This window comes from Mastomys coucha, unplaced genomic scaffold (assembly GCF_008632895.1).
Source record: "Mastomys coucha isolate ucsf_1 unplaced genomic scaffold, UCSF_Mcou_1 pScaffold6, whole genome shotgun sequence".
NCBI lineage: Eukaryota > Metazoa > Chordata > Mammalia > Rodentia > Muridae > Mastomys > Mastomys coucha.
Genome location: NW_022196912.1, coordinates 126,836,250 through 126,861,131, shown reverse-complemented (window position 1 = coordinate 126,861,131; position 24,882 = coordinate 126,836,250). Strand labels below are relative to the sequence as shown.

Sequence of the window (24,882 nt, the reverse complement as noted above, 5' to 3'; positions counted from 1 at the left end):
ATTTATGTGTATATGTGTTATCCGTGAGTGCAAGTCCAATAGAGGCCAGAAGAGGGTATCAAATTCTCTGGAATAGAAGTTAAGAGTTATAGACAGTTGTTAGCTACCGTGTGGATGCTAGGAATAGAACTCAGATCCTCTGCAATAACAGCAGGTGCTTTTAACTGCTAAGCTTTCTTTCTAGCCCTCCTTCCCATAAGGGTTTATTTAAAAAGATCACTGAAGGGCTGCAAAGATGGCTCAGTGGTTAAGAGCACTGACTGCTCTTTCAAAGGAACTGAGTTCAATTCCCAGCAACCACATGGTGGCTTAGTCAGAGGGAGTGGGATCCAATGCCGTCTTCTGGTGTGTCTGAAGACAGTGACAGTGTGCTCACATACATCATATTTTTAGCTGAGCATTTAATTGTATAGTAAAAGAAAGGTTACTCTGCTTCTTATTTTAACTGACCTCATGCTGTTTTCAGAGCCATTCTGGATGTTTTTCAAAATTAAAGCAAGTTTTATCTATCTAAGTATAACTCACCTCCTATTTTCCCAAGATTAATAATAATTTTTTTAAATTATTGTTTACTACTTTTGTGTGCTTGTGAGTGTGGGCATGCACGTGTGCCAGGGTTTGTGTGTGGAAATCAGTAAATCCTCTTTGTGGAGTTCCTTCTCTTTGGTGCAATTCCTTATCGCATCCTAGTTGTGTATGAGTGTCAAGCCCAGCAGTTTGCTCTTTCTGGTTGGTTCTGCCCCCACCCTCTCCTTCATTTCCACACTGGATTTGTTGTTGTTGTTGTCTTGTTTTGCTTTGTTTTTTAGTGGGTTTTTTTTTTTTTTTGAGTGTTTATCAGGAAATGGAAGAGATATTAAGTGCTTTTCCCTGCTTGAGACAGCCAAGGCTAGTTGGGCAGCTTGCCCTGGCACAGGGCATCTGCGTCTGTAAGAACTCTAGAATGTTTAGCTGCTTGCTTCTTGGTACTTTTCAATCACATAGCTACTTAGCTCTTTGGCAGTGCTCCTATTGCCAGCCTGTGGCATGCAGCCTCAGCATTGGGGCAGTACAGCTTGGCCACTGCCTTAAGGGATCCTGTGAACTTAGGTCGACTCACTTGAAGTGGCTTCTTTTTCTTTGGGCAACTTGATACCTCAAGTCTGGTTGTTGAGAGACCATTGAATTTCAAATTCTATACTCCTGTGAGGTGTGTAAGCACTGGACTGCTACATTCCTGTCTGTGCTCTGTAGAGCACCCAATGCCCTTGGGAGTAGAAGAGCAGTGATACCCAGCTTTCCTACCCTCTACTGCCACTGCTGTCCTGTGAGCACAGAATGGGCTCCTGGAGCTTCCACTTAAGTTCTGTGCCTCTCTTCAGTCGTTACGGGAGGAGACACAAGTATCAGAAGTGGGATCTGAGTGCACTGACTTAGTGTTGCTGCACCACAACTGGTAAGGCAGAGACTGGGATGGAGCAGGTGGAAACAGGTAGTTGGCATCTCTGGATCTGGCGGGAGGAGACTCAGTCTTCAAGGCAGAGGCTTTGAGGCAGCATGTTGGCACTGCCATGCTATATGGATAGTCTCTTGATGTGCCAGTTGTCTGAGGCGTGCCACATTTAGAAGAACTCAGTTGTAGGCACAGGTGGTTGGTGGAGCAGTGAGGGACCAGTCCAGTGGAGATGGACTAATGAAATACATCAACAGATTTCCTGAGTCACTAAAAACTGTCCAGAGCATCTGTTCTGACTGGCGTCAAAGCCAGTTAGTGTCTATAGATAGTATCCTGAGGACATTGTACAGTAGACATCTGAAGATCCATTTCTCATTTCCCTGTTTCCCACTCCTTCTGGTAACTTTCTGTCCTTGAAGTAGATTCTGAGAGGTCTCTCTCAGTGCCTGGAGAGACACAGGGACTGGTCAGATGATGCGCTTGGATTGGACAGATGAGGTCCGGCTCCCTGGGTGTGCAACTCTGGTAGCCTCCATGTAAACACTCCTTAACTCCAGCTGCAGACATGCTCCTCGACCTCAGCGACCTGCTCCAGGTAGATCACTCTCCTTCTTAAGTCTTTCCTGGCTTGAGGGCACTACAGAGGCATAGCTGTGCTTCCATACACCTGGAAGTCAATCTGTGCTGCCTGCCATGGTAGGCAGCCTTTGTGCTCTGGGTGATGAGTTCTGTGTGGTCAGCATGGGACCTCAGCAGGCGAGGGCAGCTCACATGCACAGCATTATCCAAGGACTGGTGTCTCAGCCTTAGAACTGCTTGAGAAATTCTTGTGAAACTTAGTCCAAGGTAAAGCAAATTCTTTTTAAAAAGGGAATATTGGACCTAAGCATGCACTTCAAACTATGGAAACCCCTCATAAGCACAGCCTATTTAGGGTCATCACCTTTCTGGATTCAGATACAGTAGGTTTTTGTGGCATTGCTTGTGTTTCTCAAGTAGCCCTGGTTGGCCAGGAACGAGTTATGGCTGCCTCTGAAGTGCTGGGATTAAATGACCAGTGCACTGCTCACTGCTAAATAACTGAACATGGCAAGCTGCAGCTAGGGACCTCCAAAGGCAGTGAAGGAGAGAGAGACATCAAGAGTGCACTGTCACCTCAATAATAGAGCTGTGCTAGAGGGCTAGGTAGAGACTCACTGAAATCTCCAAGCCACACTGAGTTGTGGCAAGGCTGTGTGGTCCACACTAACACTGTGGAGTAGGAAGTAGAATGCCTGCACGCTTTGCCCTGAAGGGAAATCCTGATCTGGGTGCCTGCCTGCCAGGGTTCTGAGAGCCCATAGACCAGATTATTGCTCCTGTTTGCTTATGCATCAGTGCCCACAAAGAGACTATCAGTGCCCATAAAGAGATTCCAGTTAGAGGGTGCCTTGTATTTTTGTCCTTCCAGCTGTCTTTATAAATGGCATCTCTCAGCAGCTATTACTGATTTTTTTTTTGTCAAGCTAAAAATAACCTGCTGGAATTGTGATAATCCATTGACTCCATCTTTGAATATGTTGTGCTCAGTTCCGAGCATGGTCACATGACTCTATCCAGCCTCCCAGGAAAGATGGGGGCCAGGGCCAGGCAGCTGCAGAGGTAGCTTGGACACCTCTTTGAGGAAAACAGAGGTGCACTAGTCAGCTTTGACTTCACAGCTTTGGAAAACAGTCCAGCCTGTCAGAATAGAAGATGGCAAGCCACTGGGAGGGGCTGAGGTCAGAATAGAAGATGGCAAGCCACCGGGAAGGGCTGAGGTCTGGCTAGTTGAGTAGCTGGGTGACTAGAGACTACTCTTCTTAGTATGGCTCTACTGGCAAAATAGGGTCTGAGGGGGTCTGTAGGTGAGGACCATACAAGGTTGTCCGTGCCCTCGAGCATCCACAGCATATTCTCCCTGGTGCCAGGCCTTGCCCTACCTAAAGACAGACAGTTTTGCTCTTATCTGTGGGGTACTTACCCATGTCCATGACAGCCTCTAATGGGACTGGCTGCTTTGAAGAAATAAGTGAAAGTAGAAGTAGCAAAGACCCTATATTTGAAGCCTCACTTTTTCCTGGTTCCACATATATGGCAAAGGCAGGTAGCTTTCATCCACAAGCACAGAATGAACTGTCAGTGTGGCAGTGTCTAACAGTAATATTACTATGCCTGGAAGCCAGGTGTTGTGGTAAACAAAAGCCCTCTCTAGAAAGTACTTTAAATTTTTTTTGTTTTAGATTTATTTGTGTGAGCATTTGCCTACATGTATGTGTGTGGGCCTTCTGTGTGCCTGGTATCCACAGAGGCCAGAAGAGGGTGTTGGACCCTCTGGAACTGGTTATGAGCCACCATGTGGGTGCTGGGAACCAAACCCAAGGCTTCTCTGCAAGAGAAGCAAGTGCTCTTTACCACTGAGCCATCTCTGTAACCCCTGGAAAGTCTTGTTAAAACTGAATTTATACCTGAAGTCTATTCAGAGAACTTTCTGTAGCGTTCAGCGCTCATTGTCAACCATGTCTACTGGTACCTGGATATCTGGTGGAACCTGAGAGGATGCTGAGGAAAAGTGCTCCCATGGGAGCACACTTACTTGCATACTTGAACACAGACTGCATACCACATGCTTACATCACATGCATGTACTTACATCACATGCATGTATTTACATCACACATTCCTGCATGTTTACATGCCATTTACAAATATACTCACATAGGCCATATAGTCATGCACACCATAGTTTTGTAGACAACCCTTGAGACTTTAGAAAGATAAAGAATTAGCCGGGCAGTGGTGGTGCACTCCTTTAATCCCAGCACTTGGGAGGCAGAGGCAGGCAGATTTCTGAGTTCGAGGCCAGCCTGGTCTAGAGTGAGTTCCAGGACAGCCAGGACTACACGGAGAAACTCTGTCTCGAAAAACTGGAAAAAAAAAATTACTTCAAAAAGTGCTCTGTGAGCCTCTAGTCCTTGTGAAGACCTCAGGAAGATAGTACCTGTGTCCAGCCAGGGTGGAAAGTGACCAACCACTACTGATTGGTTGTGGTGGCTAAACCTGGCCTTCTCAGCTGGGTTGACTCACTAAGCTGACAAGTCACAAACTCTCCCCTTTAGTCCTGCATGTAAATGAAGAACCATGTGTATCATGCCTTAGATTGTGTCTTGCAAACATCTATTGAGTTATCTCCTTCATGCCAGGAAAGGGGCCTTAGCAATGGCCCACAGGCTGGGCTTGATCAGGTAAGGAACTTCTTTCAGGCAGAAGGCTAGACCAATCATATCTGTAAGGCCCAGGAGCGGTCTAGCAGGGGTGTTTTCAGGTAGCTGAGGATGGGAAGGGCCTCTTGGGATTGGGGCAGGCCTGAGTGTCCTAGGTTAATCTACTACAGTATTGCACTGAGGTACTAAACTGCATGTTAGGGGTTCTACACACTTGCTAAACCTTTGCTTCCCTGACAACTGATAGCGGTCCTACCACTCCAACCCTTGGTATATCCCTTCTAGGATGGACTTATTCCCACTGCTTACTTCTGTGGCAGAGAAGAGAGAGCTATGGCAGGTGGTCCAATCTGGGTAGCAGGCTTCATGGCAGATAAGGACTTGAGGTATTGGAGGAAACAATTGGGATTCCAGCAAAGAAACAGACCCCTGGGACCATAAGGTAGAGGAAGAGTGGCCACTGTGCTGTGCACCGGTCTTGTGTTGGTTCAGAATTATGTATAACTACTGCATTACCTACCATACTCTAGTGGATACCCACAACTTTTCTAAGCAACCTCTGAAAAAGATTAGGGGAGTCTGGGCAGCCATATAGGAAGGAGGTGGGCCCTCCTGGGGTAGAGGGCAGTAGAGAGGCATGGTGTGGACTTTTCATAGCCCAGTAGGGGTCTCTGGCAATGGGTTCTTTAAAGACTGAACAATGAAACAGGCACTTTAAGAAAACAGCAGCAGAGCCGGTGATCGCCTTTACCCAGCATTCATAAGTTAGAGGTCAACCTGATGCCAGGGCAGCCAGGGCTACACAGAGAAACCCTGTCTCAAAAAATCAACAAATTATTTTAAAAAGAAAGGAAAAAGAGCAGCAAATGCTTTCTTGAATACCAGTTCCTGTGTTTTTTTTTTTTTTTTTTTTTTGCCACAGGTTAATGTGTATGTGTTGGGGAAGACGTTCCTGCTCTTGGCGAGGGAGCTTTGCATCAACGCACCAGCTATAGGTAGGTTGGGCTCAGACAGGAAACTAACCAGCTCAAGTTCTTACAGTAGAAGGGTGTCAGGTCAAAGTATAGAATACCAAAGGTAGAAAGCCTCCTGAAATCCGTGGTAAATATAGCCAGTGGGGCATTATTTTTGTATTAACTCAGAAGGCCTACTACCAGTACCTTTCAAATGTGGCCCAGGACACAAAAGAAAAGGAGTGTAATGCTTCATGTTGGGAACCTGTACTATTTAAAGCCGGTACCTTGAGAAAGGCAGGGGCCTCCACAACTGAGGGAAGTTCCAAGAACAGATGCGCTCTAGCCATGTTCCTTGCCGTATGCAAAGATGGGGATTTTATGGTTTCTGAAGCATCAACTCATGGTAAAGAGGCACCACATAGGGCTAGAGCAGAGGGTCTGGGACACAGGCTGAGTCCCAGCAGGCCAGGCTTCTGCTCTTAGGCACACTGGGCTAAGGCACACACTCTTGCCCCAGAGACCATTGCCCTGTTGGTGGGCCTCTGAAGGTCAGCTGCTTTTCCAGAACAACTGCAAGGGAGGACAGAGGCTTGGGGCCTAGGGATCTTGCTTTACCCACATAGAGCACCCCACAGCACACAGGCAACAGAGTACACAGCCCACTCTTTAAATCTAACCCTGCAGTAGAACCCGGGGTACTTGTAACAGATGAAGCACCCTTCGGTAGAGGTCTACAGCCCTTGAGAGGAAGACTGCCCAGAAGCCACAGGCGCCTTGGGAATAGATGGCTCCCCTAAGATACGGTTTGATTTTAAGCTTTACACTGCAGACACACAGACAAGATGTTCTTTTCAGGAGAATTGAGAAAGAGAGTGCCCCAGTTAATTCCTGCAGTCACTTATCTACATGTGGTTCTTGTTCTGTGAAACCTTTATTACGAAAATTCACTTAAATAGGATGGAACTATTTTAAGTGACTTTTCAGCAATCTGTGGCTTGAATGGGAGGCCTCAACGTAGGCTGGAACCACTTAGAATCCAAAGGGGGAGGAAAATCCAAGGGTTCTGAAGCTTGGATATCACTGGGCAGGGATCTGGGACTAACTTGGACCCAAGTCTGTCTTCCACCTGTGGAATGCCATCTAGGGTCAGCCCACATTGGCTGTGAAAAGTCAAGTTTCAGACTGGCTGATACAGTAAGCCAAGCCTTTAATGGTATCAGTAAGGCAGTGGGCAGTGTCCTGCACCTCCACTGCACTTACTGGGTGGACCCCACAGAGGAAGAGCCTGGTGGCAAGTCCACTCCAAACCTTCTATGCCTCAGGCATAGAAGATGAGCTCTGGAATCTGTCCACCCTGAACTCCAGTCCCATTGGTACTGTCTGAGGAGCACTGGAACTGGAAGGCCACCTTTCCACACTGCACCTCCGTCATTCCTTCTTGTCCAAAGTAGCTGAGCTCACTGCCATCCAGGACAGCACTGGCAGTGTAGAAGGTGTCCTGCTCCACCTGGACTGGGTGCTCAAACCAGACTGGGAATGTGTTGCTGGATCCATCTGAAACAAACTTGGTGAGGTTCTGAGCCAGGACCATCCCTAGCCGCTTGAGTTCAATCTTGACGCTGTACTCAGCCTTCCCAGAACTGGACCCATATAAGCCCAGCCCAGCAATGAACACCCTTCTGTCCACTGCAAACTGGATGCTGTCACAGCGCCCACGGTACCTCCACTGGTTGCTTCGGTACGCAGAAGACTGGAAGCGGTGGCACCTCTGTGGAGCAAGGCCCTTCCTCTTGGTCAGGGGGAAGTCAAGAAGGGGCTTTTTGGCAGCAGTGTACCAAAGGAAGATGTTGTGAGTCTCTTCTAAGGTCAGGATATCCGACTGGGCAGCACCATTGGCAAACTCCTCTAAGGTCATAGTTGGAATTCGGACCAGATAGAGGGCTCTTCCCAAAACATGTCTCTTGTTGTGAGGAGTGACTGGGAGGCCCTGTCTCTTACATTCTGCCTCAGCCCAGTTCAGGACGGCCTCGAAGACCACAGCCTCCTTGGTATTGAGGGCCTCCCTGGTCACAATGATCTCCAGTGTCTGCCGGTCAATTTCACAGAAGCCTTCAGACCTCAGGGCCATTTCAGCCTGTGCATCAATGACTTCCCAGCATCGCTGGGTTAGTTCAGGCTCCTCAAACAGTCGGCTCTGGGACAGCAGGACACAAGCATTTTTGGCTTCCAGACTTGTTTCCAGAAAGTTGACACAGGCCTTGGCTAGGGCAGGCACAATGTACTTCTTAGCAGCATACAGAGTGGCAAGCACTGTGTCCGCCTCCAAATCAATCTCATCGCTGTACATGTACCTGGGTAAGGCAGGGAGGGACTCCTGGGGAGCTGCAAGGACTGAGGAGCTCATGGGCTCCTATGCACAACCTCTTGGGTTGCAGCAAACATGAAGGGGACCATTGGAAGGTAACCACCCCATCTTTCCAGACCCAGAGCACAGCACTTACTTTAGCAAGACCAAGAAGGCAGCAGGCTCCACATCGGGAATGTGGATTTCTGACTTGACTTCCGCAAGATCCCCGTAGAACATGGCATAGAAGACGGAACTGCCGACAGCCAAGACATACTGTAGATAAAAGAAAACCACCTGAGCTACAGGACAGTAAACAAGGTCCAGGGAGACGCACCTAGCCAGGCCCACCAGGGGACAGGGCTGCGCCCCTACCCACCTTGTGGGCGGGCACACGCCTGGCAGCCCCCAGGGCCCCCACGATGAAGTGGACGTCAGCCATCAGCTCGTTGTTGAACATGAGCGCATTCCTGCAAAGGGCAGAGGCACACGGGCTGGAACGGCGCGCGCCCGGGCTCCAGAGCCCGGGGGCGGGCGGCGGCTCACCTCTCGCGCAGCGTAGGATGGAAGGACTGCCAGTTGGGGCTCTCGGGATTGTTGTTGTCTGGCAAGGGCGGCACGGGCAAGGGCGGCAGCGGGGCGGGTGCCAGGCAGGGCGGGCAGCAAAGGCCGACCTTGGTGCTCTCGGCCGCGCCCGCCGCGTTGCTGTTGGCGATGTCGGTGGCAGTAGCTGCAGAGGCACTGGCGGGCGGGTACAGTTCCGCGGCCATCTTCGCTCCTGCCGGGGCGGACTCCGCACTGGTCGGTGCTGTTGCTCGCGCCTTCGCGCTGCGACGGGGCCTAGGAAATGGCTCTGCAAGCACCAGCAGGGAGGTTAGGCACTGCGCCACCCGCCCATGCAGGCAGGCGAGCGGCAGCAGCATGGGGCCACGCCGGCCCTGTCCGCCGCCCACCCGCACCCCGCACCGAGCCCGCGGCCCGGCCGCAGGGGGCGCCGTCCCGCCTGTACCCTCTGCTGTGGCGCCGGCGTCTCTCGTCACTGTGCGTCAAGACGCGGCTCCTCGTTCCAGGGCTCCGCCCCTGGGGGGGTGTTGCTGAAGCCCCGCCCGGGTGCCCAGGTTTAAGGGCGAGTTGTAGTTTCACCTTTTATCACTCAGAAATGAAACCTTGTCAACAGTTTAGGCTTTGAAAAAGCACCCGATCCAGCTAGCTTTTCTCTGTGGGTAAAATAAGTCTCCGACGCAAGGATTGATCTCCCCTTTTGTGTCTAGCTTTAACGGAGCATAAAGTCAAGGGCAGCACACCTATTATGTCAGAATTTCTTTTTCTTTCATGAGTCCGGACCTTATGTGCCACAGGGTGGCTTCAAACACTCTATGTAGACCTTCCTTTTTAAGTTGACTATTCCAATGTGTTATATTTTGTTTGCCAGTTTATCCAGCCTACGGGTGGATTTCATATCCCAGCTGTCGTGACCATAGGAAGGCAATTTTATCCTTTCCAGATCCTAATTGCAGTTCTTTGAGTCTTTACCCAGAAGTGAGATGGTTGGATGAAATGATCGTTCTTCATCTACTATTTTTATTCTATGTAGTTTTTAAAAAAGATTTGATTTTATATATATGAGCACATACCGTAACTGTACAGATAGTTGTGAGCCTTCATCGGGGAATTGACTTTTAGGACCTCTGCTCGCTCCAGTCGGCCCTGCTTGCCCAGTCCCTGCTCACTCTAGCCCAAAGATTTATTTATTATTATAAATAAGTACACTATAGCTGTCTGCAGACACATCAGAAGAGGGTGTTACGGGTGGTTGTGAGCTATCATGTGGTTGTTGGGATTTGAACTCAGGACCTTTGGAAGAGCAGGTAGTCTTCTTACCCTCTGGCTGGCCTGGAACTTAATGTGTAGACCAGACTAGTCTTGAACTCATAGAGATTCACTTGTCTCTGCCTCCAGAGTGCTGGGATTAAAGGTGTGCACCACCACTGTCCAGATACATTTACTTTTTTGAGCAAACTTTGCAATGGCCTTTGTTAGTGGTGGTACTATTTTCTTCAGTCTTCCACAGTGTGCACAGGCTCTTTTCCTTCACCCTGGCTAATCCTTGTCATCATTTCCTGGGTTTCATGGAGGCTATGCTAGTGGATAGGAGGTGGAACCTTGATTGTTGATGCCAACCACCCTTGGTGTTTCATCTTCTTGGAAGAAGTACACAAGTGGTTTTTGCCTACTTTGTAATCAGGTTGCTTTCCCACTGCATGGAGCTCTTTAGTACAGGTGCTTTCTCCCTTTCGTGTGGTTGCCTTGTCTGGACAGACTCCTTTGCTACACGGTTTGTCTGTTTCTGCTGTGGAAAATCATTGCTCTGTGCACCCCGCCCCCCCAATGGCTTTGCTGTTGTTTGTTGTTGTCTTTTTAATGTGCATATCCTTTTTCTTTTCTTTTTTCTTTCTTTTTTTTTTTTTCCCCGAGACAGGGTTTCTCTGAGTAGCCCTGGCTATCCTGGACTCACTCTGTAGACCAGGCTGGCCTCGAACTCAGAAATCTGCCTGTCTCTGCCTCCCAAGTGCTGGGATTAAAGGCTTGCGCCACCACTGCCCAGCTTTTTTTTTTTTTTTTTTTGGTCTGTTTGGTCATAGTACTAAATGTGACAGTAAACCTTGTTTTCCAGCCTGTTTGCTGAAAAGCTTACCCTAACACTGGTGTCTTTTTTTCCCTTTCATTTATTTGTTTGTTTGCTTTTTTTTGAGACAGGGTCTCACTGTGCAGCTCTGGCTGTCCTGGAACTCACTATGTAGACCAGGCTGGCTTTGAATTCCTAGAGATCCAAGTACCTCTGCCTCCCAGGTGCTGGGATTACAAGCATGAGTCATCAGGCCCGTCTTGGTTTCTTTGTTCTTTAATAACTTCCACAGACCCTGTAAAAGGATTACTTTGTGAGACAGAGAATTTGAAGTCTATTTAGTAAATGCAGGGTTAGACATTTGTATATCCAGGCTTGCATTACACTGCGAGTCCAGCTCTGTTCCCGTGTGTAGACAGACTCACTCCACTACTTAAAGAGGATAAAGCTGGCTGCTTCAGGACCTCCACCTTCCTGCCCTCTCAAACCCTCCCTGTGTCCTCTGTAGTTCTTTGCCTTTGTGAGACATGAGGTCTACCTGTGTTGTCTAGGTTGGCCTCAAATTCCAGAACCTGAGGGCCCTCCCCATCCATCTTCCCAGTAGCTCAGGTACAATTATAAGCCAGACTCTCAACTTTTTTCTCTTGAGTCTTTGTGTGAGCTGGAGTGGGTCCTTGTATATGTGGTCTCATGGAGTCACCTAAAGTCAGTTGGCCTGGGAGGAGGTTAGGTATGAGTCAGCAGCTGGCCTCCCTTTCTTTCCCTCCTGCTGTCTGGAAAGACAAGATGAACGGCCTAATTCCTTCTCCCAGCTCTCAGAGTCCGAGCCACCCCAGCCCTCCTCTGTCATCTGCGTGCTCTCCAATCTGCCTGCTTCTCAGACCTGAGCACATGTGGCTCTTCTTACACAAGTCCTGAGATCTCCTCTGTCCCTAGTTAGTGGCTTCGATCAGAGCACTAATGGCATGGTAATGTTGAACTGAATTCCTCAAGTGACTTGGTTGTTCTTGCTGGCTCCATTTGTGAGCTCCATAAACCTTTGACTGAAATTTCAGTACTCAGCAGAGTGCCAGGCAGGAAGAAGAAACAATTGTGGACGCAGGCCTGCGCCTCCATGCCCACTGTGCTCATTTTGTAAGATGCTAAGCTGACAATGGCCAGGACATTGAGGGAAGTTAGAGGGTGCTGCGTGAAAAGAGCCCACATCTGTCCTGTTCTCCAGCCTCTGTCACCCTCTGAGAGAAGGTGGAGTTGTACCCCTCTCCTTTTCCATATGTGCCCAGAACTGTACCATGTGAAGGCAACAGTGCTCCAGGTGCAGTAAGCACAGCTGCACAGCTAAGGGTCAGACAGCTGCGCTTTAGGGGAGGCGATCTCAGGGAGCCTGTGAACATGGAGAAGTGGGTAAAGTCACCTAACTGGGTACTGCTTGGTGCTCTGTGTACACATGCATAGATACTACCTTATGTTGTATATTATGTCTGTTGTGCAGACCCATGCTTGTACATTCCACGCTTTGCTCATCTACTGGAATTTGGGGAGAAGAACCATGAGGTATCCATGACAGCCCTGAGGCTTCTGCAGAGAATGAAAAGGGATTGGATGCACACAGGCCGGCGCCCCTCTGGCCTCTGTGGAGCAGGTACAGTGTGGGCTGTATGGCACTCAGGTAGCATTTTCTGTCCTGATACTTGATAAATTCACACATGTGTGTAGAAGGGTAATTGTACTCAAATTTAGGACCTTGTGCATAGTAGGTCAATTGAGCTGTCGTAATCTGTCTTGAGCCTTTAAGCCTTCAAGCCAATGAGTTATTGGTTAAAGTTCCAGAGTCTACTTTATATAAGAGCTTATGTCTGAAACCCCAGGACTGGCCTGACCTTCTTTACTCCTAAGGACTCTGGCATTTCCTCCCTTGTTGGCTTCTGCAGGTTCTGAGATAAAACACCTCAGAGGGTAAGATGACAGTGGTGGCCCTAGTTCCATCCCAGGCTGTCCACTCATGGCAGATGGCCTCTTTCAACATGGTTAGTAATATGGCCTCTCACTGAGATACTGAGCCTTTGCCAGCCCAGCAGCATTGCTGTTCTGGTTGTATTTGTAAGGACCTGGTCCAGGTGCTTAGTGTAGCCTAGACTAAGAGTCCCCTACTCAGGAAGAGCCCCAGGCCAGCAAAGCCAGTTCTTTTATCTTCCTATCTCTCTGCAAAGCCTGGTACCACTTCTGCACTCAGCCAGTGGTAGAGTGATAGTACCTCAGACTGCTTGCATCTGAAACCTGATTTCCACATGTACACTGCAGATTCTAGGTCCCCTTCACTCACCATCACTGTAATTCACACTGTTAGACAGGATCTTTGGCCTGCATTTCTCCCCTTTACTATAGTCTCAGAATCTCTGCTCCAGCATAACCAGGAGGTTTTATGTATTAACACTCCTCAAAGCTAATTCATGTGCTTTGAGGAGTTTTAAGAAATTCTTGAGTTTCCTGTTTCAATTTCCCTTATGTTTAAATATGGAATACAGTATAGACTCAACCCGAAATAAGAAGAGGACTATCATTGCCCAAGACTGGGTGCACCATAGGTCTATTTAGGGAAGGCAGACTGTCCCTTTGTAGAAGCCACAGCAGACACATCCTGCACACACTTGTTAAGCTGTCACTAGCCAAGGTTAAGGCAGAATTCTGCTTGCTGTCATTTCTTTTCTTTCTTTTTTTTTTGTTTTTGTTTTTGTTTTTGTTTTTTTGTTTTTTGTTTTTTTCAAGACAGGGTTTCTCTATATATCCCTGGCTGTCCTGGAACTCAGAAATCCGCCTGCCTCTGCCTCTCATGTGTTGAGAGCTTTCATTTCTATATGAGTTTTCTGATGATCTTTCTTCTTTCTTTCCTAGCGCTTTTGGTTGCAGCCAGAATGCATGACTTCCGGAGAACGGTCAAAGAAGTCATCAGTGTGGTTAAAGTATGTGAGTCCACACTACGGAAGAGGTGAGCATTTTGGTTCACACTGCTAGTCTGTATGTTGAAGCTACTTCTGCCCTGGCTTACCCTGCCCTTGAAGTACTTGGCTTCCTACCCTAGTATCAATTAAGTTTAGTAGATTTTTTTTATAAACATTTATTTTTATTTATTTTATGTGTATGAGTACACTGTAGATGTACAGATGGCCGTGAACCATCATGTGTGTGGCTGCTGGGAATTGAACTCAGGACCTCTGCTGGCCCTGCTCGCTTTGGCCCCACTCACTCTGGCGTAATTCACTATAGTTGTCTTCAGACACACCAGAAGAGGGTGTCAGATCTCATTACAGGTGATTGTGAGCCACCATGTGGTTGCTGGGATCTCAGGACCTTCAGAAGAGCAGTCAGTGCTCTTACCCGCTGAGCCATCTCACCAGCACCAGTAGATTGTTATGTATAGAGGTTTCCACCTCACAGACTGGAGCCAGGCAGAAAAGCTGCTTTGGGACAGCACCAGCAGTTGCCTCATCCCAGTTGGTATGGTCCATTCTGGGCTTGAAGATCCAAGTGACTTCCTGCTAGAGTTGGGTAAACCTCCCCATGTCTCTCATGGGCCACAGGCTCTGTGCCCAACTTTCAACAAGTTGTTCCCAGCTCATCTGGGTAACCTGTGTACTATGAACATGCTAAGGACTTGCTGGGACCCCACTGCTGTCCCTGCTGATATGTATCACAGGCTTTAATGCTTGATGACCATTTCTGCTGACAGGATCACCATAGTACCTCCTAGAAGCAATCAGAAAATTGTATTTTGTCTCTAGTATCTTTTAAAAGTCCTTTCAAAAGTTTCTATTGCATTTATTTATTTTTTACATGTATGTATGCACGTGTACACACATGCTACGGCACACACCTGTAGAGATCAGAGGACAGTATGACGGAGGTCAGTTCTTTCCTTCTCCTCTGAGGTCCTCAGGTCTTCAGGCTTGGCAGCAGGTATCTTTACATTGCTAAGCCAGTCTCTTTAAGATGTTCTTTTCTGAGATAGACTACTTTATGTAGTCCTGATGCCAACTTAGTAGTACTTGCTGTGTAGATGAGTGTGCCCTTGAACTTACAGAGATCCTCCTGCCTTTGCCTCCCACATGCTTGGATTAAAGACTTGTGCTACTACACAGCCTCTTTCTTTTTTTAAAAAAATTTTGTTTATTTTTATCTTATGTGCATTGGTGTTTTGACTGAACATATTGAGGGTGTCAAACCCCTGGAACTGGAGTTACAGGCAGTTGTGAGCTGTCATGTGGAGCTGAGAATTGAACTCAGTCTTCTGGAAGGGCAGCCAGTGTTCTTAACTGTTAAGCCATCTCTCCAGCCCCTCTTTTTTTTTTAATTAATATATTTAAAAAATAGAGTGTGCAAGTTTGCATGTGGAAGTCAAAAGACAACCTGCAAGAGTTGCTTCTCCTGTCACTGACTGTGTGGGCCAGGATTCACACTCAGGTGCCAGTGTTTCTCCTGTCACTGACTGTGTGGGCCAGGATTCACACTCAGGTGCCAGTGTTTCTCCTGTCACTGACTGTGTGGGCCAGGATTCATACTCAGGTGTCAGTATTAACCCTTACTAGCTGATCCAGCTTGTTAAACTTAAATTTTTATTTTATTATTTTATTAAAAATTTATGCCGGGTGGTGGTGGCATACGCCTTTAATCCCAGCACTTGGGAGGCAGAGGCAGAGGCAGGTGGATTTCTGAGTTTGAGGCCAGCCTGGTCTACAGAGTGAGTTCCAGGACAGCCAGGGCTACACAGAGAAACCCTGTCTTGGAAAAAAAAAATTGTAGCCAAGCACTTTTGTAACTCCAGCTCTAGGGATCTCAAGGCAGGAGGATCAAGAGTTCAAGTCATCCTTAGCTGTATAGTAACTTCAAAGCCAGCCTGGGCTACACGAGACCCTAAAAGAAAACACCAAAAGCAAACATGTTCTCCACTAGTATGTGCTCACACTCATCAGTGATTGTAAAGATGGGCCTGCAGATGGAGAGTCCAAGGCTAGGCCATTAAAATGGGCTCACTTAGCAGGTCAAAGCACTTGCCTTTGCTGCCAAGCCTGGCAGCCTGAGTTGAGTCTGCAGGACCACATGGTACAAGGAGAGAAGGAAGCTACAAGTTGTCATCTAACTGCCACTGTGCTTTGGAGCACGCATGTGTGCATGCATGAACACCACCTCCCCCCACCCCATAAGTGCACTAAATTTTCTTAAAGAAAACACAGAAAAGTTGATAAGATTTAAATTGTGTTGGCTGTCACAGAGGTGCCTGCCTGCTCGAGTTGTTGGGTGGGTAGAACTGGGCCTTCCCTGTAGACTCTTCCACCAGGACCTGAAGTGTGCAAGCAGTGAGGGTGTCATGGCTCTTCTGCTTTTCTGTCTTAGGCTCACAGAATTTGAAGACACTCCAACCAGTCAGCTCACTATCGATGAGTTTATGAAGATTGACTTGGAGGAAGAGTGTGACCCTCCCTCGTACACAGCTGGACAGAGGAAGCTGCGCATGAAGCAGGTGGCTGTGTGCCTCCTGCTAGCCCTCGCTTTTCTAGGAGCATTGCTCTCTCACAGCCTCACATCTGTTGAGCTCTCTAGGCTGCTAAGGTGGTCTTCTTTGGGTCTTGAGAATGAGTCTTAGAGAGTGTGTTGCATGTGGAACTTCCAAGTACTGTCCACATTGAGGCTCATGGCGAGCTTTCCATCCCTGGCCCATTGAGCCATCCCCACAGCCAGGCTTTGGTTCTGGTATGTCCCTTATCATCTGAGGCAGCTGCCACTGCAGCCAGCCATTCTTTCATCGTCTTTGTTCTCAGACCAGGACTGCACTCAGCAGGGGAGGGTAGGGGGCCAGAGGTCGGTTGCAGCTGAGTTTTGAGGACTACAAGAGATAACATTCTGCAGATAGGACAAACCTGACCCTGCCCAGTCAAGTTGGCTTGGTTGGAGGTTTAGTTTTTAAGTTCTTGGGCATTTAGAAAGGCTGCTTCTGTCCAGGGCAACATGCATGTTGTTTGGAAGGAGAGGGCCAGGCCTACAACTCCATTCTGATGAGCTCTGCCATCCCACAGCCTTGTCAAAAATGAGACATTGCACATTTGACTCCTTACCAAAGACCCTTTTGTCTTTCAGCTGGAACAGGTCCTGTCAAAAAAGCTAGAAGAAGTTGAAGGTAACTAACCAGTTCTCACACGCATGCTTTCTTTTTGGTAGGAAATTGACATGCTTACTTTTTGCTTTTAACGGCTTGCTATAGGTGAAATATCCAGTTACCAGGATGCCATTGAAATTGAGCTAGAAAACAGCCGACCAAAAGCAAAAGGGGCTCTCGCCAATTTGTCAAAAGATGGTGAGTCCTCCCTGCCATTATATGCCATGCAGGCCCTAGGCCAGCACCCCTGACCCTCCCTACTCACTGATCCATGAACCTACCCCTGGCTGCTTGTCACTCCCTACACTGAAGCACTAACTTGAATATCAAGTTACTGCTGGGACACCTTTCCCCACTTAGCTGTTTACTGGCTGTAGAAGCGCTTCAGCCTTGCATGTGCTGGACTGGGGAGCCCTCTGACCCTACCCCTGGCTGCTTGTTACTCCCTTCACTGAAGCACTAACCTGCATATCAGGTGCTGGGGCACCTTTCCCCACTTAGCTGTTTACTGGCTGTAGAAGAGCTTCAGCCTTGCATGTGCTGTACTGGGGAGCCCTGATGCCCACTCAGGCTGTTCACGGTACAAGGCCACAACTGTAGGAATGCTCTTATTGTGCTGTTTGCTGTGGGCTTTTCAGAATTGCTGTAACTGTTTGTGTTGTTAGATGGCTCTCCTCTGGGCTGTGCAGAATGAGAGCATAAGTGCCTGCTTCCATCCTTGGCTCCTGGTCTGGGAAGCTACTCTGAGCATCCCTATGATTGTTCTCTTGTACTCTCTGCCCATCAGACTGGCACTGTGCTGACATCCTGAGCCATGCCAGGCAAGTGTGAATGCCCATTTTGTGCCCCCTCAGTGTTTACAGACACTTGCAATGTTCCAAGATCACCTTGTCTACACCACTTCAGCCCAGTCTGCCTTACTTGTCCACTTGGGGGAAGCTATGGAATTTGTCTTTCTGTCCTTCTCTAGCTTGTTCTGTGTAGGCTTTGCTCCTATGCTGACATCATGCCGCTGCCTTCCGTGTGGCCGTTGTGAGTAACATCTTCCTCCTTTGGTTCCCATGGCAATTTGCAGCTTGACCTCTGACTGCTCCTATGCACTGGGAACTTCCTTGTCACCTGTGATAGTTTTCAGTAATTTTGCCATTGGGTTTTCTAAGTATTTGATTCTGTCGTCTATACATAGTGATTCTACGGCTCTTCTCTACCAGCTCTTAATTTCTTCTTAAGTCTGCCTGACCTCGCAGCATCTTGCTGATCTTGGGATAGTAGTATATCCTCACTTGAGTTCCCATGGACTAGGGTGCACGTGCTGGGCACATTGTTCCCTCATCTGCCATGGTGAGTCAACGTCCCCTCTGCCCCCCACATATTGCTGTCAAGAGTGGTTTCTGGTTTTGTTTTGTTTTTAATCTCCATGGAAATGAGGGTTTCAGAGGGCCACGGTATCTCTGGAGACCACAACAGATCCTTTGATGGGTGAATATGACCCAGTGTCTTGACAGTCACACCATTGGGTTCTCCCTTGTTCCTGAAGGCGTCCTTTGGGCCTCAGTAGCTGCCCTGCTCATGCCTATCCAGGGCTTTGGCTCTACCTGTTTGCGGAGTTGTTTGCTACATTTGATTGCTTTGTGTAGTGGTTTTCTTTGTGATCTTTTCCTGGCTTACATAGTCTTGTTTTGTTTAGATTACTGATGGTTGAGTAAGCATCTTCTGCATGTTCATAGTCTGCCCTTTCTGTTTACTAGGCCTCACTTCTGCCAGGCTTCATCTTCCAATCTTACTCCACCTTCCAGGTCACCTGCCTGACTTGTCTGTTCTGAGTCTGCTGGCTGCGTGCATTTGGGGCAGTGAACTTCCTGTGAGAATTGTCCTGTTTGCAGTTTTATAGTCTCAAGATATTTCCTCTCTTCCACATGTGAGGGAGCTATGGAAATTCTGGGGGTAAGGTGTGTTCTGATATGGTTACTAACTGCTGCTTGTGTTGTACAATGGTCAGGAACTATTGCTGATTTGTTCCTCCTTGGTATTTCTCGGGCACGCAGTATCCATGGACACTGCAGAGAGGTACCTTGTGTTATGGGCACAGAAGTGAGGCTGTCCCACTGTTACTATTGATAGATATTGAGAACCTGTCACATAGTGGCTCTTCTACAGAGTTTGGTCCTCCCTCACTTCCTCCAGTGGCTCCCTCATACACACACAAGGCCATTGCCTTGTTATGATATCCAAGGCTTATCTTCTACAGGAGACACTTTGCCACCCCGAAGCCAAGAGGCCTATCCCTTGGGGCACACATAGGCCCAGATGTACTAAGTCTCTGTCCTTCTCTTTGACTTTATGTTTGTCTGAAAGACTTCTCCAACACAACAGAGACCATGTTTGAGATCTTGATCAGATCTGAAGCATCCTCCTTCCTTTAGTGGTTTGAAGTAAGCTTGTCTACTTAATAAGCCTTTTTAGTAGAGTTCTCTTGGTCTTAGCTTGCCTATTCTAACGTCCTCTGTAATTTTTGTATTCCTCTTTTTCTTGAACTCTATCTGTGTTCCTCTTCCACACATCATGGCTCTGGAGCACAGCAGAAAACAACTAGGTGGGTGCTCTGGGTCAGTTTATACAGCTGGAGACAGAGATGTGCCTTTCGGATCAAACACCAGAAGGCAGGATATACACACTGCAGGCTGTGTGGCTCTGAAGCACCTTTAACTTTTCGGCGTTGACTATGGACATCCCTGGTGTCAGCTGAGGTCAGCACCACAGTCACTGTTTTCTGCCACTGTCTTTGTGTCCTTTGTAATGGCACACACCTTTCCTCCTCACTCCAGGCTGCTACTGGCTGCTTTCTGTCACTGAATTAGTGGTCTTTTCTAGACTGTTGTGCAGAAATCTTTTATAGATATAATGTGTTCCCTTGCCTTTTCTCAGAATGATTTTATGTAGTCCACTGGCAGCATGGTCCTCTGTATTGGGTAGGTGTTGTAAGTGAGGTGAGTGGCGTGGCGTAGCGCTGCTATTAAGTGCATCTGTATCAGTCCCAGGTAATCCTGAATACGGTCTCATTCCGTACTTACTTCCTTGGCACTGGGCAGATGGCATTGTTGGGTCTGGTGGAGGTGTGTTGGTCAATAGTCTGAAGAGCACTGTTAGCACGTCTGCGACTAGTCCCCTGCTTCCTCGCCTTCCTCTCTGTTTCTGTGTCTAGACTGTCCTTTCAGACATTACCTGTAAAGAAGCTATAGCTCACCTTTGTATTACAATGTCATTCACAGGGCAGGCATTATAATTCTTTTTTTAAAAAGTCATGATTCTTTTCAAAAATCTATCTGTGCTTTATGGGTTCTGTTTTAGTGTTGTTGAGGTATTTTTGCCTAACCCTAGATCACACATTTCTTTTGTCTTTCCTGAATATTCTTAGACTCTCAGATACCACTTTTAGGCCAGTTTTGCACAGAGCATGAGGAGTAAGCCAGGTTATTCTTGCACATGGGCAACCAACACCGTTTGCTGGCAGGGCCGTGCTTTCTCTGCTGCAGAAAAAGGCATGCTTTTGGTAGTTTTTGTGTTCTTCGTTATTTTGCAGCTTTGCAAAAATGTTTCTGTTACAAAAGTGGGTTCTCTCTGGCTTTCTGCCTGGTTGACAGGTGGTGTGCGAATCGTGTGTCCCTAGGCTCCGGTGAGGACACCACTTCCAGCCCATTCTGTGAGGAAGACACTGAGGACGAGGAGCTGGAGGCTGCTGCCAGCCACATGAACAAGGACTTTTACCGGGAGCTCCTAGGGGATAATGGCGGCTCAGAGGCAGCAGAAGACCCTGATGGGGGTAGCAGACCACTCGCCCTGGAGTCCCTACTTGGTCCCCTGCCCACAGCAGCCAGCCTGGGCATCTCCGACTCCATCCGAGAGTGCATCTCCTCCCCAAGTGGGGACCCCAGTGAGTGCCCTGGGACAAGGGAGTGGTCCCTGCTGTGTATTGGACCAGAAATACATGGGCTGGGCTGAGGCACTCCTAGGACACTGTACAATAGTCAGTGGCCCCGGGGTGCTCTAGTTTCAGTTGTCTTACTGTGAGAAATATTCTTATCAAAGGCAGCTGTGGGAACACTGGCTCACAATTCCAGGGAAGCCAAGGTGAAACTCAGAACAACTATAATGACTCACATGCACAGAAAGTAGCTCCTCTGCAGCTTCATGCTGTCCTGTCTTCCCTAGTTTATGACTGATTTCCTGCCTTGGGAAACGTGCCACCACAATGGTCTGGGTCTCTCTGTATCAGTTAGTATTCAAGGTAGCACCTCTCAGACTTGGCCTCAGGCAAACCTGATAAAGATGTTTGTCCCATTGAGATGCTTCCCCTTCACAGATGATGGTAAATTATGGCAAGTTGATGTCTAAAAGCCACCTCACACAGGGGAAAGAGCTGACGGTTGGCCTGTTACCTTCGTAAGCTCTCTCTTGCCCAGCTGAACTTCAGGAGCTACCAAGTGACTAAGAGAGGGTCTGGCATAGCCTGAAGTCACGCAGGTGGAGGGGAGCAGGCCATTCCTAATCCTTCCCTATTACTGGGCTGGGCAAGCCTGGGTTGAGGTGCATCATCGCGGTCAGTATCAGCTGCTGAGCTTGAAGATGGGCAGAGGGGAACATAAAGGTCAGCAATTGCCTCTGCCACCCAAGAGTGTCAGATCCCTACAGCTTCATGCCCTTCACCTTTAAAACATTGGGAGGACAGCTGGGGCAATGACTGAGGTTGAAAAACAACTGTCCTCTTTCAGAGGACCAGAGTTTGATTCCCAGCACCCACATGGTGGCTCTAGTTCCAGATCTGATGCTCTCTTCTGGAGGCACTGCACACATGTGTTGTACAGGCATACATGTAGGTAAAACACCCATACACACAAAATTAAATAAATAAACAAATAAACAAGTCATTCTGAAGAAGGACTGGGACAGCAATGGAAGGGTAAGTGGTCCCATCCCTGTAAAGTGGCTCTGCCCTGACCAGGTGAGGATTTGGCCTTTTTAAGACGGTGAAGCCTCTCATATGGGTGGAACGGTTGAAAGTTGGGGGCCTATGTGAGGGTTAGACTTCTCAGTTTGGAGGTAGGCCAAGTCCATGGAGGACAGTTGGATATCACTTTTGAGGGAGCAACTGACTCCAAGCAATACAAAGGGACTTGGTGATCTGAGCACAGGCAGCCCAGGGCGGAAAGCCAGGAAAGTGGGGCAGACTTTGAGAGCCTGGAGGAGGTCTGACCACCCCAGGGCACCTCAGACATCCTGACTTCGTGGGCTGCCCCTTTGCCCCAGCCTTGACCCTAAGCATGTCCGGGGTGAGCAGTATCTACCATAGTAGCCTCGGGGACACCTGATTGCAATGTCTGCCATGGCAGCCTCCGGAACACTTTTTTTTTTTTTTTGTTTTTCAAGACAGGGTTTCTCTGTGTGGCCTTGGCTGTCCTGGAACCCACTCTGTAGACCAGGCCGGCCTCGAACTCAGAAATCCGCCTGCCTCTGCCTCCCAAGTGCTGGGATTAAAGGCGTGAGCTACCAACCGCCCAGCAGCCTCGGGGACACCTGAATTTGGTATTTGCCATGGTAGCCTTGGGGACACTGATTGCAATGTCTGCCATGACAGCCTCGGGGACACTTGATTGCAATGTCTGCCATGGTGGCCTTGGGGATGCTGATTGCAATGTCTGCCATGGCAGCCTCGGGGACACTGATTGGGGTTCTTCTCTCTAGAAGACTCTTCAGGGGATGGGGAGCTGGACCTCAGTGGCATCGATGACCTTGAGATTGACAGAGTAAGTAAGCCTGGGGTCCCTTGTTCCCAGTGGTGGTTGGGACTTAGGGGACTAAAGTGGGGCTGGACTTATAGCTTTAGGCCTGTCACTTACCTTTGACCTCTCTGAGCCTTGTGCTCCCTTAGATGTCCCTGACAAATGAGTGCTCTCAAGGTGTAGTACAGACATCCACTGGACTCCCTCCTCCAAACTCCACTGCAGTGTAGCCTCAGTGTCATGTGACCTTCCTTCTGAAACCCCATGCACCCCACCAGGACCATGTTGGAAAGACCCTGAGTTCTGCAGCTGGCCTTGGTTGCTATTGTATCACAAGTATGTTGTACATCTCTAATCCCCAAATACCGGGTGTCCAGACCATACACTAACACTTGCCTATGTATCTCAGAGATCTAAGGAGGCCTAGGCACTATCAGCACTAGCTCAAGGTTGCAGAGTGAGGTTGGCAGAGAAGGACAAAGGAGTGACAGGTTACTTTGTTGAAGGAGGCCTTCCCCACAGGCTTTCTTTAGCAGTTTAAGCATATAAGTAGGAAGCTAGTTACTGAGAGATCTTGGAATACTTGAGCGTTCAATCTTAGAGAGCTGAAGTCACTTCACTGTGCTTCCCACAGTACATCCTAAACGAGTCAGAAGCCCGAGTAAAAGCTGAGTTGTGGATGCGAGAGAATGCTGAGTACCTGCGGGAGCAGAGAGGTAAGTACCATCTATGCACCTGCCCAGGTCCCAGGACATGTCCCTTGCTGAGGCCAGCCACTCTGTTCACCTTACAGAGAAAGAAGCAAGAATAGCGAAGGAAAAGGAGCTTGGCATCTATAAGGAGCACAAGGTGGGTCCTCTTGACAGCGTAACTCAGCCTTAGTGTTAGCTGATGGGAGCAAAGCTCTTTGGGAACGCCTCTCCCCCGTGTCCATAGGAGCCTGCCTGGGACAGGCAGTGGAAGCCATAGGACCTACATCCCTGACTGCCAGGTTGTTATGGTGGTTGCATGCTCCTTCAAGATGGTTTGTGCCACCCAGCTTTGGAGTGAGGTATCCAGCACAGGTGTTAAGGCAGACAGAATTGAGATGCAGGACTGGACTCAGGTGCTTGCGTGTGAGTTCCTTGTTGAACACACGAAAGCCCTATCTTTGATAACAGCAGGTACTCTGGGTAACTTGACCCTCTGGGGTTTCAGCCTCTGAGTGTTACCTTCGGAAGGGACTGAACCTTTCAGGAGCCAGTGAGAAGAAGATAGGGTGCTGGCAAAACTTCTGGGGGTCCAGGATGGAGGCCCAGAGTGTAAGTGATACCTCCTTCAAAGGAGTACTAGAGACCCGGGCAGGAAAATGGGTTCCAAAACTCCATGCAACCAGGCATCATGCTGTCAGCTACGCAAGACACTTCCCTTTGCTTTCCACTAGAAAGGGCTAGCTGGAAAGGTAGATGCACAGAAAGTGAGGTTAGCAGGTGTCATGGCTGCTTGCTGCCAAGGTGACAAAACTAGTTTCCTGTCCCCCTCATGGGTCACAGCTGTGGCTCAAGAGTAGACTGCAGTTGTGAAGCTAGCATGTGACAGGAGGAGTTACTTTTGTATTTCATTCAGCCCAAGAAGTCTTGCAAACGTCGGGAGCCAATCCTGGCCAGCACAGCTGGGGAAGCGATTGAGAAGATGCTGGAGCAGAAGAAAATCTCCAGCAAGATCAACTACAGTGTGCTGCGGGACCTTAACAGCAAGGGCGGAGGCAGCCCGCCCAGGGACGACTCACAGCCCCCAGAGCATACCAGCGCCAAGAAGCTGTCACGGAGGAAAAGAGCAGCTGCTAGGAATAGTGCTGATCCTGGGACAAGCATGGGGAAGAGGTACTGCTCTGCTTCTTGGACTAGGTGTCTGCCTGGTCAACACTAGGCTCCCATCTGGGCTGTTGTTTTCCAGCCAGAGCTTCAGGAGCCTTGGGTCCACTGTGTGCTGAATGCTAACAAGCCATCTCCAGATGTGGCTGTGTCTTGATTCCCCCAAACTCTCACTTCTGGGTCCCAGAGTTGCAAGGATTTTGGTAGCTGCAGGACCTACTCCATCCCCAGAAAGCAGTTGGACACTCAGTAGAAATGGGCTCTTCCAGCCCTGCTGTACCTGCACCCTACATGCTGCACCATTGGCTCTGCTGGGAGGGAGGAAGCTGCCACAGTGACCCCTCTGGTGGGAACAGGAAACCAGTCATGAGCCAGCATAGGCCAGCCTCAGCATGCTGGGTCAGTGTTGCTCTGCAGCTTGACAAGGAGATGTTTGGGGTTGTTCAGCTCTGTGCCCTCTTTATCACTTACTCTTAGGTAGTAGCTGCCAGTGTTCCTGAT

The 24,882-nt window shown here is 48.7% G+C and overlaps 2 protein-coding genes across 5 annotated transcripts in view; one reads left to right on the top strand and one right to left on the bottom strand.

Annotated features, from left to right (window-relative positions):
• The window catches only part of Brf1 (BRF1 RNA polymerase III transcription initiation factor subunit), a 42,230-nt gene that overhangs the window by 15,542 nt on the left and 1,806 nt on the right, over positions 1 to 24,882 (top strand). For 2 of the 3 annotated variants that reach the window (XM_031357784.1, XM_031357782.1), the window contains exons 4-15: positions 1,999 to 2,030; positions 5,600 to 5,672; positions 12,096 to 12,245; positions 13,496 to 13,589; positions 15,992 to 16,118; positions 16,733 to 16,772; positions 16,857 to 16,949; positions 20,419 to 20,682; positions 22,491 to 22,552; positions 23,163 to 23,244; positions 23,322 to 23,377; positions 24,134 to 24,390. In XM_031357784.1, coding sequence (XP_031213644.1) covers positions 1,999 to 2,030; positions 5,600 to 5,672; positions 12,096 to 12,245; positions 13,496 to 13,589; positions 15,992 to 16,118; positions 16,733 to 16,772; positions 16,857 to 16,949; positions 20,419 to 20,682; positions 22,491 to 22,552; positions 23,163 to 23,244; positions 23,322 to 23,377; positions 24,134 to 24,390 — 1,330 coding nt within the window. The remainder of the gene's footprint in view (positions 1 to 1,998; positions 2,031 to 5,599; positions 5,673 to 12,095; positions 12,246 to 13,495; positions 13,590 to 15,991; positions 16,119 to 16,732; positions 16,773 to 16,856; positions 16,950 to 20,418; positions 20,683 to 22,490; positions 22,553 to 23,162; positions 23,245 to 23,321; positions 23,378 to 24,133; positions 24,391 to 24,882) is intronic. The other variant, XM_031357783.1, reaches the window with a different exon arrangement.
• Positions 6,546 to 9,041, bottom strand: Btbd6 (BTB domain containing 6). 2 transcript variants are annotated; one of them, XM_031357785.1, is made up of 4 exons: positions 8,524 to 9,041; positions 8,357 to 8,447; positions 8,135 to 8,253; positions 6,546 to 7,984 (listed from the first exon to the last, which is right to left on the bottom strand). In XM_031357785.1, exons 1-4 carry the CDS (start codon positions 8,898 to 8,900, stop codon positions 6,952 to 6,954), a joined length of 1,620 nt encoding a protein of 539 aa, XP_031213645.1. In that variant the 5' UTR covers positions 8,901 to 9,041; the 3' UTR covers positions 6,546 to 6,951. The 2 variants fall into 2 exon arrangements, with proteins under 2 accessions (XP_031213645.1, XP_031213646.1); XM_031357786.1 differs by lacking the exon at positions 8,357 to 8,447 and having other exon boundaries at positions 8,524 to 8,625.

Bases quoted from the DNA above. Each gene is read 5' to 3' on its own strand.
- Btbd6 (XM_031357785.1), bottom strand. From the start codon at position 8,900: ATGCTGCTGCCGCTCGCCTGCCTGCATGGGCGGGTGGCGCAGTGCCTA. The intron at 8,448-8,523 runs GTGAGCCGCCGC...TGCCCTTTGCAG, and splicing joins CATCCTACGCTGCGCGAGAG to GAATGCGCTCATGTTCAACA. The intron at 8,254-8,356 runs GTGGGTAGGGGC...TTTTATCTACAG, and splicing joins GGCGTGTGCCCGCCCACAAG to TATGTCTTGGCTGTCGGCAG.